Source organism: Rhinolophus sinicus, linkage group LG12 (assembly GCF_036562045.2).
Source record: "Rhinolophus sinicus isolate RSC01 linkage group LG12, ASM3656204v1, whole genome shotgun sequence".
Taxonomy (NCBI): Eukaryota; Metazoa; Chordata; class Mammalia; order Chiroptera; family Rhinolophidae; genus Rhinolophus; species Rhinolophus sinicus.
In genome coordinates, this window is record NC_133761.1 from 30,509,185 (window position 1) to 30,524,020 (window position 14,836).

General features: G+C 36.6%; 1 protein-coding gene across 4 annotated transcripts in view; it reads left to right on the plus strand.

The window, feature by feature from the left end:
* The window catches only part of SNX31 (sorting nexin 31), a 75,007-nt gene that overhangs the window by 40,154 nt on the left and 20,017 nt on the right, over window positions 1-14,836 (plus strand). For 3 of the 4 annotated variants that reach the window (XM_019716373.2, XM_019716374.2, XM_074316486.1), the window contains exons 9-10: window positions 1,188-1,280; window positions 12,439-12,642. In XM_019716373.2, coding sequence (XP_019571932.2) covers window positions 1,188-1,280; window positions 12,439-12,642 — 297 coding nt within the window. The remainder of the gene's footprint in view (window positions 1-1,187; window positions 1,281-12,438; window positions 12,643-14,836) is intronic. The other variant, XM_074316487.1, reaches the window with a different exon arrangement.

Below are 14,836 nucleotides of genomic sequence, written 5' to 3' on the forward strand. Positions count from 1 at the left end.
TCTAGATCTTAATTTACCCATGTATAAAATGTGGTAATTTTCCTACCTTACATAATAGTTTGGAAAAAGCAACTGAGAAATCCTATCTAAAACAGGTTCTCAGTAAATGTTATTTTTCTTCTCTCTAAACTCATCTCATTTTCTCTCTAAATAGCAATGTCAAAAATTTATTCAGCTTTTCATTCTCCTCGTAGAGGTAAGGTAAAACCTGCCAGTATCACTGAGGGATGAAATATATAGATTTATGTTCAGACTAAGGTGTGAGTAAGCACCTGATAATTGGCAAAGAATTATTGCGTGTTGCTGTATGTAAGACATTGGACAAGCCACACTGAGGTGAAGGACACAGGGTCTTCCCTCAAGGGGTTAACAGTCTAATTGAGGATCAATGGAAAACCCTTTCAAAGCATAATAAATAAAAGCAGGGCAGGCTAATTGTATCAATTTAAATTGTACCAATTCTATATGAAGCTTCCTGTTTCCAACCCTCAATATTATATACTTTTTAGTCTCTGCTAAGTTGAGATGGGAAAAAAAGTTATTTGATTACTAGTGAGGTTAAATATATATGCATATATATATATATATATATCCAGTTTGTCACTTGGAATTCATTTTTGTCAATTGCCAATACATATCCTCTGTCCATTTTTCTGTTAGGGATGTTTTCTATTAGGACATTTTTCCTATTTCTTTATGGAAATAATATTAACTCTTTGCCACATAGGATACAGTCATTTTCCCTGGTTTGCCATTTACTTCTTAGTTTTGTTCTTAGTGGTTTTTATGTGCATGTGTTTTATATTTCATGTATTATATATTCCTTCATTGTGACATTTTGTATTTTTATCTTAAAAAGATATAACCTATCTCAAGATCAGATAAAAATATTCACCTTTGTTTTCTTCTGGATCTTTTATGGTGTTTTTTATACTTAGATCTTTAATGCATCTGAAATTATTTGATTGGGTGGTGTGGGAAAAGAGCTAACTTTATTTTCTTTCTCAAGTGCTGCCAGCTGTCCCCAAACCATTGAACAATCTTTCTATACCCACTAAAAAGTAACTTTTATGACATACTAGGTCCTCTTGGGTCTGTTTTTTATAGCCTTTCATACATGACTATGTTTTTGTCAGAGTAATTCATTTCTGTTAAGTTGCTGATTTTACAACTTATGTTGTTTTAAGGCAATACAGGACATTGAAAAAGAATGGGCCAAACCGACCCAGTTGCAGAGGCAGAAATTAGAGGCTCTCCAGAAAGAAGACAACCAAACAAAGGTAAATCAAATATTGCACCCAAAGAAATCCCTTGGAAGGGAATTAAACATATTGGAATTGAGCTGTTGGTAATTTATAAGACCATCAACATGGGGCTCTTTTAAAGCAACGAGAATACTTTCATTGATTTTTCTGATTATAAAATTAATAAAGACTTTTTTGTTTAAAGAATCTAAAAAATATAATATATTGTGAATCCTTTATCAAGTTAATTAATATAGACCCTCAACATTTTTAATGACCACAGAGTACTCCATTTTACGTTTTGTTATCATTTAGCTAACCAGTTTCCTGAGATTGAAAGTCAGGTTCTTTCCAGCTGTTGCTGCTATAAATCACTTTGGCAGCGAGCATCATGAGCCTCAGGACTGTGTCTAATAATATATATGTCCCTGTGTTTTCCCAACACCTGGTATGGTTCCTGGCTGAAGGTCCCTACACACTGCAGCTGCATCCTCGGTCTTTGAGTACACATTCTATTATTCTTTAGAATATATTTCTAAACAGCCATTTTTAAAACTTTGTGAAGATGGTGCCAAGTCACACACCCCTGCCCCCAAGAAGTACATGCAAGTCTGACAAAGAAGGCACATTCTAACAGAAGAAATGGCCTCTATTTCATTGTGTTGTCTTTTTTTATTCTTTAAGACTTTGCCATTATTCACCACTAAAGCATTGATTTTGAACAAACTTTAGAGAATTCAGTTATACTTAGCTTGATATAGAATAATTCTTCAAAGTCTGTGATAATTTGAGAATTTTACTGATGAGACTGGGGGACGAAAAGGAAAAAGCACATACTGCCATGATTTAGTATATTCTCCTTCTTGGTATTCCATCATAGCTTTGTCACAGAAGTTTTGGAGTTCAATTTCTCTGCCTGTTTGTAAACTTTTACAATTACAGCTTCTTTTTTTTTTTTTTTTTTGGAGGGTGCAGTTCCCAGTGGCCCATGTGGGGATTGAACCGGCAACCTTGGTGTTATTAGCACCACGCAGCTACCCAACTAAGCTAACCGGCCATCCCTACAGCTTCTGTTTTGATGGCTAGAATATTTCTGCTACTTTGGATACAATTACCACTTCTGAGGACATTTATGCTCTATAAACTTTTTCATTTAGTAAGAATATTGGTTTTAACCATGCTGCTATGCTCTAACAAAATTTGTATTTTTGCCACAAAACAAATTTTATTTTCCATGATGACTGTTTCATCTGATTTTATAATACTATTTTTAAAATTTTTATTCTTTTAAATAATTTTTTATTTTTCTATTACAATTGACATACAATATTATATTATTTTCAAGTGTACAACACAGTGATTAGACATTTATATAACTTACAAAGTAATCACCTTGATAAGTCTAGTGCCCATCTGATACAATAGATAGTTATTACAGTATTATTGACTATATTCCCTATGCTGTACTTTACATCCCAATGAGTATTTATAACTGGCATTTTGCACATCTTATTCCCGTCTCCATTTTCACCCATCCCCCCAACTCCCCTCCCATCTGGCAGCCATCAAAATGTTCTCTGTATCTATGAGTCTGTTTCTGTTTTGTTTGTTCACTTATTTTGTTTTTTAGATTCCACATTTAAGGACAATCACATGGTTTTCATCTTTCTCTGTCTTACTTATTTCGCTTAGCACAGTACCCTGTAGGTTCATCCATGTTGTTGTAGATGGCAAGATTCCATCCCTTTTTATGGCTGAGTAATATTCCATTATATATATATATGTGTGTATACCACCTCCTCTTTATACATTCAACCATTGACAGCCAGCCAGGCTGCCTCCCCATCTTGGCCATCGTAAACAATGCTGCAATGAATGTACAGGTGCACGTGTCTCCCTTGAAGTAGCGTTTTGGGTTTCTTCAGATAAATACACAAAGAAGTGGAATTATTGGGTCCTTCTTTGTCTCTTGTTATATAGCCTTTGTTTTAAAGTCTATTTTTCTGGTATAAGTATTGCTACCCCAGATTTTTTTGCTTGTTTGTTTCCATTTTCATGAAATATCATTGTCCCATCCCTTTACTCTCAGTCTGTGTGTCTTTTGATCTGAAGTGAGTCTCTTGTAGGCAACATATGTAAGGGTTTTGTTTTCTTTTTTTAAAAATGTTAATTATATTCTTTTTGTTTATTAGTTCCAGGTGTACAAAAACAACATAATGATTAGACATTTACATACCTCACAAAGTGATAACCCCACAAGTCTACTACCCATCTGACACCATACATAGCTGTTACAATACCATTGACTATATTCCCTATGTTGTAGTTTAAATTCCATTACTGCATATTTTTAAATTATAGTTGACATTCAGTATTATTTTTATTAGTTTCAGGTGTACAACATAGTGGTTAGGCATTTATATAATTTATGAAGGGATACTCCCAATAAGTATAGTACTCATCTGACACTATACATACATAGTTTTTACAATATTAGTGACTGTATTTCCCAATCTGTATTTTACATCCCCATGAGTATTTTGTAACTACCAATTTGTACTTTATAATTGCTTCATCTCTCTTGTCCAGCCGTCAACTTCTTTCCCTTCTAGCAACCATCAGTTTATTCTCTGTATCCATGAGTCTGTTTCTGTTTTGTTTGCTTGTTTATTCTGTTCTTGAGATTTCACATATAAGTGAAATCATTTAGTCTTTCTAACTCTGACTTATCTTAGCATAATACTCTTAAGGTCCATCCATATTGTTGCAAATGGTAAGATTTCATTCTTTTTTATGGCAGAAAAATACTCCATATATAGATATACCACAAATTCTTTATCTAATCGCCTATTGATGGGCATTTGGGTTGTTTCCATATCTTGGCTATTGTGAATAGTGCTGCAGTAAACACAGGGGTGCATATGTATGTCTTTTCAAATTAGTGTTTTGGATTTCTTTGGATAAGTACCCAGGAGTGGAATTGCTGGGTCATAAGGTAGTTCTATTTTTAATTTTTTGAGGAACCTCCATACTGTTTTCCATAGTGGCTGCACTAATTTGCAGTACCACCAATAGTGCATGAGGGTTCCCTTTTCTCCGTATACTCACCAACACTTGATGTTTGTTGATGTACTGACGATAGCCATTGTGACAGGTATCAGGTTATATCTCATTGTGGTTCTAATTTGCTTTTCTCTGTTGATTAGTGATGTTGAGTATATTTTCATGTCTATTGGCCATGTGTATGTCTTCTTTGGAGAAATGTCTATTCAGGCCGTCTGCCCATTTTTAAGTTGGATTGTTGGTTATTTTGGTGTCAAGTTGTATGATCTTTTTATAAATTTTGCTTATTAACCCCTTATTGGATGTATCATTGGCAAATATCTTCTCCCATTCACCAGGTTGCCTTTTTGCTTTGTTAATGGTTTCCTCTGCTGTGCAAAAAGCATTTTAGTTTGTTGTAGTCCTACTTTTTTTTTCTTTTGATTCCCTTGCCCAAGGAGAGATATCAGAAAAAACGTTACTAACAGCAATGTCAAGAGAGTTGACTGCCTGTGTTTTCTTCTAGTTTTATGGTTTCAGGTCTTACATTTAAGTGTTTCATTCATTTTGAGTGTATTTTCTATATGGTGTAAGAAGGTGGTCCAGTTTCATTTTTCTGCATGTATCTGTCCAGTTTTCCCAACACCATTTATTGAATGGATTGTCTTTACTCCATTGTATATTATTGCCTCCTTTGTCATAGATTAAATGACCATATAGGTATAGGCATATTTCTGAGCTCTATCATCTGTTCCTTTGATCTGTGTCTCTGTTTTTATGCCAATACCATGCTGTTTTGATCACTATAGCCTTGTAGTATTGTTTGATATCAAGTAATGTGATACCTCCAACTTTGTTCTTCTTTCTCAAGATTACTGGGTCTATTCAGGGTCTTTTGGGTTCCATATAAATTTTAGGATTATTTGTTCTAGTTCTGTGAAAAATGTCGTTGGTATTTTGATAGGGATGCCTTGAATCAATACATTGCGTTGGGTACTATAGACATTTTAATGATGTTAAATCTTTCCATCTATAAGCAGAGTATGTGCTTCCATTTATTTGTATCTTCATTAATTTCTCTCTTCAGTGTCTTATAATTTTCCAAATACAGATCTTTTGCCTCCTTGGTTAAATTTATTCCTAGGTATTTTCTTGGTGCAATTATAAATGATATTGTTTTATTAATTTCTCTTTCTGATATTTATTATTGTTGTATAAAAACAAAACCGATTTCTGAATATTAATTTTGTATCCTGCTACATTACTGAATTCATTTATCAGTTCTAGTGGATTCTTTTTTTTTTTTAGTGGAATCTTTAGGGTCCTCTCTGTATATAGTTTCAGGTCATCTGCAAATAATGGGTTTTACTATTTCCTATCTAATTTGGATGCCTTTTATTCCTTTTTCTTGTCAGATTGCTGTGGCTAGGAGTTCCAATACTATGTTGAATAAAAGTGGTGAAAGTGGTTTGTTCCTGATCTTAAGGAAAATGCTTTCTTTCGGTTTTTCACCATTGAATATGATGTTAGCTGTGGGTTTTTCATATAAGGCCTTTATTATGTTGAAGTATGTTCCCTCTATTCCCACTTTGTTGAGAGTTTTTATTATAAATGGATGCTGGATTTTGTCAAAGGCTTTTTCTGCATCTATTGATATGACTGTATGATTTTTCTTTTTCTTTATGTGGTGTATCACATTGATTTGCAGATATCAAACCAAGCTTTCATACCAGGAATGAATCCTACTTGTTTGTGATGTATGATCCTTTTAATGTATTGCTGAAATCAGTGTACTAACATTTTGTTGAGGACTTTTGCATCTCTGTTCATTAGGGATATTGGGCTATAATTTTCTTTCCCTTTTTTTTTTTTTTATTAATATCTTTGTCTGGTTTTGGATCAGGGAATGGTGGCCTCATAAAGTGAACTTGGGAGCCTTCCCTTCTCTTCAGTTTTTTGGAATAGTTTGAGAAGAATAAGTGTTAACTTTTTTTTTTTTTTTTTTTAATGTTTGGTAAAATTCACCTATGAAGCTCTCTGGTCCTGGACTTTTGTTTGTTGGGAGCTTGTTGATTACTAATTCAGTTCCATTAGTAGTAATTGGTTGGTTCAGATTTTCTGTTTCTTCTTGATTCACCCTTGGAAGATTGTCTGATCCTAGGAATTTATCCATTTCTTCCAGATTGTCCAATTTTTTGGCGTATAGTTGCTCATAAAATTTTCTTAAATTTTTTTTTTTATATTTCTGTGGTGTCCATTTCACTTCTCTGCTTTCATTTTTTATTTTATTTATTTGGGCCCGCTCTCTTTTTTTCTTGATGAGTCTGGTTAAAGGTTTGTCAATTTTGTTTATCTTTTCAAAAAACCAGCTCTGAAAATCAATCTTTTTTATTGTTGTGTAAGCTTCTACTTCATTTATTCCTGCTCTGATCATTATTATTTCCTTCCTTATACTCACTTTAGGCTTTGTTTGCTGTTCTTTTTCCAGTTCCATTAGGTGTAAAGTTAGATTGTTTACTTGAGATTTTTTTTGTTTTCTTTAGGCTTGCATTGCTATGAATTTCCCTCTTAGGACTGCTTTCACTGTGTCCCATAGATTTCATGTCATTGTGTTTTCATTTTCATTTATCTCAAGGGGTCTTTTGATTTCTTCCTTGTTCTCGTTGACCCATTCATTATTTAGTAGCATGTTATTTAACCTCCATGTGTTTGTGTTTTTTCAGTTTTTTTCTTGTAATTGGTTTCTCGTTTCATACTATTGTGGTCTTTTCTTATTGAGATTTATTTTGTGGCCTCAAATATGATCTGTCTTAGAAAATGTTCCATGTGCACTTGAAAAGAACATATATTCTGCTGCTTTGGGGTAAAATGTTCTAAAAATATACATTAAATTAATGTGGTCTACTGTGTCATTTAAGGCCACTGTTTCTTTGATGATTTTCTGTCTGGAAGATCTGTCCATTGGTGTCAATGGGGGTTTTAAAGTTTGCTACTATGATTGTGTTACTGTCGATCTCTGCCTTTATGTCAGTCAATATTTGTTTTATATATTTAGGTGCTCCTATGTTGGGTGCATAGATGTTTGCTAGGTTTAGGTGCTCTTGTTGGATTGATCCTTTTATCATTATGTAATGTCCTTCTTTGTTTCTTATTGTAGCCTTGGTTTCAACGTCTATTTTGTCCGATATAAGTATTGCTAATCCAGCTTTTTACTCATTTCCATTTGTGTGAAATATCTTTTTCCATCTCTTTACTTTCAGTCTATGTATATCTTTAGATCTGAGGTGGGTCTGTTGTTGTCAGCATATGCATGGGTCTTGTTTTCTTATCCATTTAGCTACCCTATGTCTTTTGATTGGAGCACTTAATATATTTACATTTAAAGTGATTATGGATAGATACAATCATTGCCATTTTTTTCATACTTTTGATCTTCTTTGATTTTTTTGCTTTCTCCCTTCTTAAAGAAGTCCTTTTAACATTTCTTGTAATACTGGCTTGGTGGTAATGAATTCCTTTAGCTTTTTCTTGTCTGTGAAGCTCTTTATCTCTCCTTCAATTTTAAATGATAGGCTGGGTATTACAATCTTTGTTGTAGGTCCCTTGCTTTTTATTACTTTGAACATTTCGTGCCAATTCTTCTGGCCTGCAAAGTTTCTGTTGAATAATCAGCTGACAGTCTTATGGGAACTCCCTTTAGGTAACTAACTGCTTTTCTCTTGCTGCTTTTAAGATTTTCTCTTTGTCTTTAACCTTTGGTATTTTAATTATGTATCTTGGTGTCGGCCTCTTTGGGCTCATCTTTTTTGGGACTGTGCACTTCCTGAGCTTGTATGTTTACTTCCTTCACCAGTTCAGGGAAGTTTTCCATCATTATTTCTTCAAATAGGTTTTAAATTTCTTGCTCTCCCTTTTCTTCTTCTGGTACCCCTATGCTGTTTCACTTGATGTGGTCCCAGAGGCCCCTTAAACTGTCCTCATTTTTTTGTATTCTTTTTTCTTTTTGCTGTTCTGTTTAGGTGATTTTTGCTTTCTTGTCTTCAAAATCACTGATTTAAGCCTCTGTTTCATCTAATCTACTATTGACTCCCTTTAATGTATTCTTCATCTCAATTATTGTGTTTTTCATTTCTGACTGGTTATTTTTTATGTTTTTTTAATCTCCATTTTTATGTTTCCTATCTCATGGTTGAAGTTTTCACTGAGTTCATCTACTCTTCCCCTAAGTTCATTGATCATCCTTATAACCAGTGTTTTGAACTTTGCAACTAGTAGATTGCTTGTATCCATTTTGTTTCATTGTTTTTCTAGAGTTTTTGTTCTGCTCTTTCATTTGGGACATGCTTCTTTGTCTCCCCTTTTTGACTGACTCTCTGTTTCTATGTATTAGGCAAATGTACTACATCTCCTGGTCTTGGTAGAGTGGACTTATTTGATAGGTGTCTTGAGTGGGCCAGTGGCCTAGTCTCCCTAGACACCTGAGCCAGGTGCTCCAGGTGTGTCCCTTGTGTAGTTTGTGTGTGCCCTCCAATTGTAGTTGAGCATTGATTGCTGTTGGCATGTTAGTGGGAGGAATTGACTCTCTGGATGTTTGGTTGTGAGGAATGGCTGTGACTAGAGCAGAGGAGCTGTTGTGCAGGGACTGACCCCACAGATCAGGATTCACTTTAGTGGGACAGTGGTGCCTGCCTACTTCACCCTTTGGGTGTGTCATTTGTGGAGGTGGTAGGGTGGTTTTCTGGTATGGTCTGAAGCTGGCCACTGGGTGTGTTGGTTTCTGGGGCTCCTTGGTGGGGGCTCTGGTACAGGACAAGGTCAGCCACTGCCTGTGCCCAGTCTGGTGCCATTTGGTATGAGCTACAAAGTGATCTGTAGATGGTTGCCACTTGTGTTAGACTTGGAGGCACCTGGAAGAGCTAAGCTGAGAACTAAGAGGCTGGCTGCCACTGGTGCTGAGCTTGGGGCCACTTACCAAGTGATATGGGCATGCCTAGGCCAGCTGCTGCTTGTTTGGGGGTTGTGAATGTTTGAGAAATGTTAGAAAGTCCACGGAATGAGCCAAGTCAAGCTATTTGTGTGGAAAAACTGCTGGAAGAGGCTTCGGTGGTCCCACAAGTTGGATAAGGCAGTGTTTCAGGGAATCACCAGGGCTGGGTGAATGGTGTTAGCCAGGTTTGATGGAGACTTAGATTTGGTGCCTACCTGTGCCTGCAGGCTCTGTAGTGGGAGGACTCAACCAAGGAACAAGGGCATCTGCCAGCACTTCTGTCTGAAAGAAAGCTGCCTTTCCAGCCCTCACTCTGAAACCAGACAATTCAGTTCATCCCTGTATTTCCTCAATGCGCTTTGAGCTCCTGTCCCAGTGCTGGAGTGAGTGAATCCCTCAGCAAGTAAGTCCATGTATGGGCCCTTTAAGAGGAATGCCTGGATCTCCAGCATCCCTTTGTCTCACTCAGCCACAATCCCCACTGGTTTTCACGGGCAGAAGTCATGAGGACTTCTTTTCCTGGCCCTGGAACCCTGGGCTGGGGAGCCGGTGTGGGACTGGTATCCCTTACTTCTCAGGGGGGAATTCTGCAGCTGATATATCCCTCCCAATTTTTAACCCCCACATGTGATGTGGGACCAGCCCACTCTGCATCTTCAGTCTTGTGGCTTCTTCTTTATGTCCTTAATTATAGGATTTCTGTTCAGCTAGTCTTCAGGCGGTTCTTCATGATGGTTGTTCTGTAGTTTAGTTGTAATTCTCATGGGTGGAGGCAAGCACAGTATTTACCTACTCCTCCATCTTGACCAGAAGTCTTTATGATACAATTTTTACGGTGGTCTTTTAAAAACTTCACATGCATGAATTTGTCTTCTAAATTCAGTCCTCTAAGTTTTCTTTGCATTTTGTTCAAAATCAATACTTTAGTGGTGAACATTGACTAAGTGTAAAGAATAAAAAAAGACAACAGAATGAAGCGGAGTCCATTTCTTCTGTTAAAATATGGCTCGTTTGACTCATACACGCTGTGTGGGGACAGGGTGTGTGTGAGTGTTTTACTCTCTGAAAAAAAATTGAATCATTATTCAAATTAAGTGATTTTTCTCTTGAAGCATCTAAGGATACTGCTATAACATCAGCATTATTTAAATGTTTGTGAAATTCTTCTTCTGCTAATGGAGCCAACACATTAGCAACTATTGCTTTACTTTATGTACATATACAACAAAACTCAGAACTGAAAAATTAGTGAAATTCATTTAAAGAAGCAGTCATTTTATCTAAATCAAATAGGCTAACTATGGTGTATGGGCAACTGTTTTTGTAAATAAAATTTTATTGGCACACAGCTATGCTCATTCACTTGTGTATTGTCCAATGCTACTTTTGTGGTAGAGCTACCGAGGTGAGTAGTTGCAATAGAAACCATATGCCTGCAAAATGGAAAATATTTACTATGTGGCTCTGCAGAAACATTTGGAAACCTCTGATCTAAATGAAAATATATAAACATACCTTCTGCAGTTACACATGTTAAATTATCTTTTCCAGGTACAGTCTTTTTTTTTTTTTTTTTTGGAGTTTTAAAAAGAGGATAGTATATTAAAAGTAAAGGGTCAGGGGTCCCAAATGGAGGTGCCCCACAGTCTTCTTAGAACTATTTTCGAGTAGATAATCCTTGCAGATTTCTGTCTTCTGGTTTTCATGCAATCAGTAATATTACTGCACCCTCTTGCTGAATGGCAAATGCCAGCAAGTATTTTAAACAAGTTACTTATTCATCACCAAATTTCTTGTGAAATGCAGCTTAATATTTAATTAAACAAAAAGTTTTCATCTCTTTTAGAGCATTGCAGCTAAGAGTTTATTACAATTCTTAAAGTGTTATTAAACAATTAATGATTTATACCATATAACAAATAAGAAACTTTTGTAGGAAGAGCATGAAACTATATGCTTTGTGTGGCAGGATTACTCAGCTCCTGGCTCCACCCCTGCACAAGTAACATCTACTCACAACCTGTCATTTCTGACCCAAGAGGAGGCCCGGCAGCTTAATGCATCTCCTAAGGGGAATGCCTGGGCTACAGCACAATGAGCTGGTACAACAGGTGGCTGGGAGGGAGAGGAGCCTCAAATACTTCTCCCACCTTGTACCAAAGGTACTGCATGTGTCTCAGCACATTTTTTAGAGAGTGCTTCATGTAGTACTTGAAAGGGAGGCGTAAGTTACCTTGCTTCAGGAAAGGAACCGGAAAGAGCCAGGTTGTCACTGGGTGGTTTTTCTAATTTATGTGTTAAAGTTGTTAAAGTGAGAACTCCCCTCTGTGCATACACATCTCACATACTAGCAGGCAGGACCATGGTGAAAGCTGGAAGAACAAGGTAGAGGTCATCAAGCTGATAGCAGTTTATTTAAATGCAACCGTCAATAATCACTTTGTTAAAAAGAATGATAAGTCCTCAATAGACATAAACAGGATGGGATGCTGGGACCACAATTGTGAACTGCAGCTGCCCTCTGTTCTTAAGTCATGTCAGAAGCAGAGGGAAAATCTAAACTTCAAAACATCACATAAAAGTGTTCCCTTGACACTTGGGGCTGTCTGAAACTCTGTTAAGAAAGCAGACTTACTCTTGCTCTCATTTCATGTCTATTTCCAAAATCTGTTTCTTTGACAATGACATCACCATCACAAAATGAACTACTGTAAAAATGAACTACTTTCCTCCTACATAGACTTCAGCTTAGTTTTTTAAAAGACCACATTTTAAATGTATACTTTTTGTTTATTTTGCTGTTATAATCTGCTGAGATGAATCATATCTGCTCATTCATTTATTCCCTCTACTCATTTCTTCATTTATCATTCACACATCCAATATTTTCATTCCCAGTATGTAGCAAGCACCGCAACAGGAGTAGAGACGTAATGCCATGAGGCAGAAATGGTCTGTGCCCTGTTAGAACCCAACACGAACTACCCCAGGCCTTATTGTCAGAGAGCACAGGGCGCATTGTCTTCATATTGTCCAGAAGAAAAAGGTGCATTCACTGTAACTTAATACCATGTGTCCTCCTAGAATGGCAGTAGCTTCTGACGTGAGGTTTTCATCAAATGGTCTTTTGTTTCCTCCTACCTCTCACACCCTCTTTTGGAGCAGTTTTTGGAGCTGTCCCAGGAGGTACAGCATTATGGATACATGCAGCTGGACCCCTGTACCTGTGACTACCCAGAACCGGGCTGTGGGGCCATTCTTTCTGTGGGCAATAACGAGATCAGCTGCTCCATAACCCTGCCTGATAACCAGACCCAGGACATCATTTTCCAGATGAACAGAGTGAAGTGCTGGCAGGTCACTTTCCTTGTGAGTATCTTGGCACTGCCTTACTCATGATTTAACATCTCCACTCATGATTTAAAATCCTATTGTTTTAGGGTGACAATGTTGACACTAGGGCGACAAAGTTGCCATTTGAATCAGTACCTTGAGTGAACTAACATCTAAGCCACAGTAAGTGTCACCCACTGGTAAAACTTATCTATTGTTTGATATAAGTTTCCCACCCACAGCAGTAGCAACAGCCATCTTTCCACCTTCCAACAATAGGCTTCTCTATTGCTTGAAGGGTGGCTATAGTAATAACAGCATACAGAAATAACAGCTACCATGTATAGAACACTCAATATGTACTTAGTACTGACAAGATCTCTATCCTTAGAAACTGGATGCTGTCCAGCCAGTTATACTTAAAGACCACTGGCATCATACCTATATTGCCATCTTCCAAAAGAAACCCTTATGATTGGATTTGTTGAGTACATGCTTTGTACCAGGTGCTGTGTGGGACACTGCCACATCTATTATTTAATTCTTACGATAACTCAGTGAACTAAATGGGAATATCCACTTTACACAGGAAACTGAGGTTAACTAGTAGAGGGCAAATACTACTAAAGCAACTGTACTACCAGCTGTTAAATCCACAGAATCCATGGGAATTTTTTATCTGGAAGAGTACTAGGTGTCTCCCTCTCCTTCCTCCCCTTTTTGTGGGCCACGTCTCCCTTTGACAATTCCAAAAATGCTGGTTTCTTGGGGTTCTATTTCTAGCATCTTTCCTCTATGTATTCTCTGAAATCGATTACCCAGACCCCTCTCAAAAGGCCCAGTGTTTCCTGCTGCCTTCTGGACGTCTTCACCAGCTGTCTCATGGACATCTCAAACTCAACCTCTCCCCAAACCAGACTCATCCTTTCTCTCTCATGCCCATCCTAGGGTTCTTCCTCTTGTGTTCCCAATCTTGGTAAATGGGACTTCTATTGCCACCCCCTAATTACCAAACAGGTCACGTTGAAATTATATCTCTGACTTTTCTCTCTCTCTTACCTTACATGTTTAATTGCTGGTGGAGACATATGCATTCTACAACCTTGTTATTTTTTAGAATTCTCCCTTTCTCTCCACCTTCATCACTTGCTCCCAATATTTCCTGCCTAGATGGATCCAACAGCCTCCTAACCCTTTTTCCTGCTTCACTTTTTCTCTCTTGGGGTCAGAGAAAATACATCATATGATTTCAGTCCTTTTAAACTTATGGGAATTTGTTTTGAGGCCCAAAATTTGATCTATCTTAGTAAATGTTCCATGTGCATCTGAAAAGAATGTGTATTCTGTTGCTACTGGGTAGATTATTCTATAAATGTCAATCAGTTGATAGTGTTCAAATCTCTTATAGCCTTCTACATTTTCTCTCTACTTGTTCTATCAGTTACTGAAGGAGTGTTAAAATTTTCAAATATAATTGTGGATTTGTCTATGCCTTTTGCATTTTATCAGTGTTTTCCTGTCTTATTTTATGATTCCACTTGTTTGTACTATTGGCTTTTTAAATTTGCTATACATTTTTTATTTATTTATGATTATTTAAGAGTTTTTAATATACATCTTTAACTTATTTTAGTCTACTTTCAAATATACCACTTCACAAGAAGTGTAAAAACATGACAACCGTGTACTTCTATTTGCCCCTTCTGTCCTTTATGATAGTGGTTGCCAAACTTTATCTCTACATATATTATTAGCCTCATGCCACATTACAATTATTTTTGCTTTGAACAGTTCATTATTTTTAGTTAAACTTTTAATTTTGATACAATTGTAGATTCACATGCAGTTGTAAGAAATGGTACAGAGATCCTGTGTACTCTTTACCTATTTTTCTCAATTATTACATCTTGCAAAACTATAGTACAATATCACCACCCAGGATATTGACATTGGTACAATCAAGAGTCAGAACATTTCCATCACCACCCTCATGTTGGCCTTTTATAGCTATGTCCTCTTTTATAGTTATGCCCACTTTCTCCCACCGCTACTCCTCCTTAACGCCTCAACCACTATCTGTCTGCCATTTCCATAGTGCATCATTTCAAGAATATTATATGAAACTTTTGGAGGTGATAGACATAATTATTACATTGATTGTGGTCATGGTTTCATGGATGTATGCGTATGTCTAAACTCATAAAATGATATACATTAAATATGTGCAGTT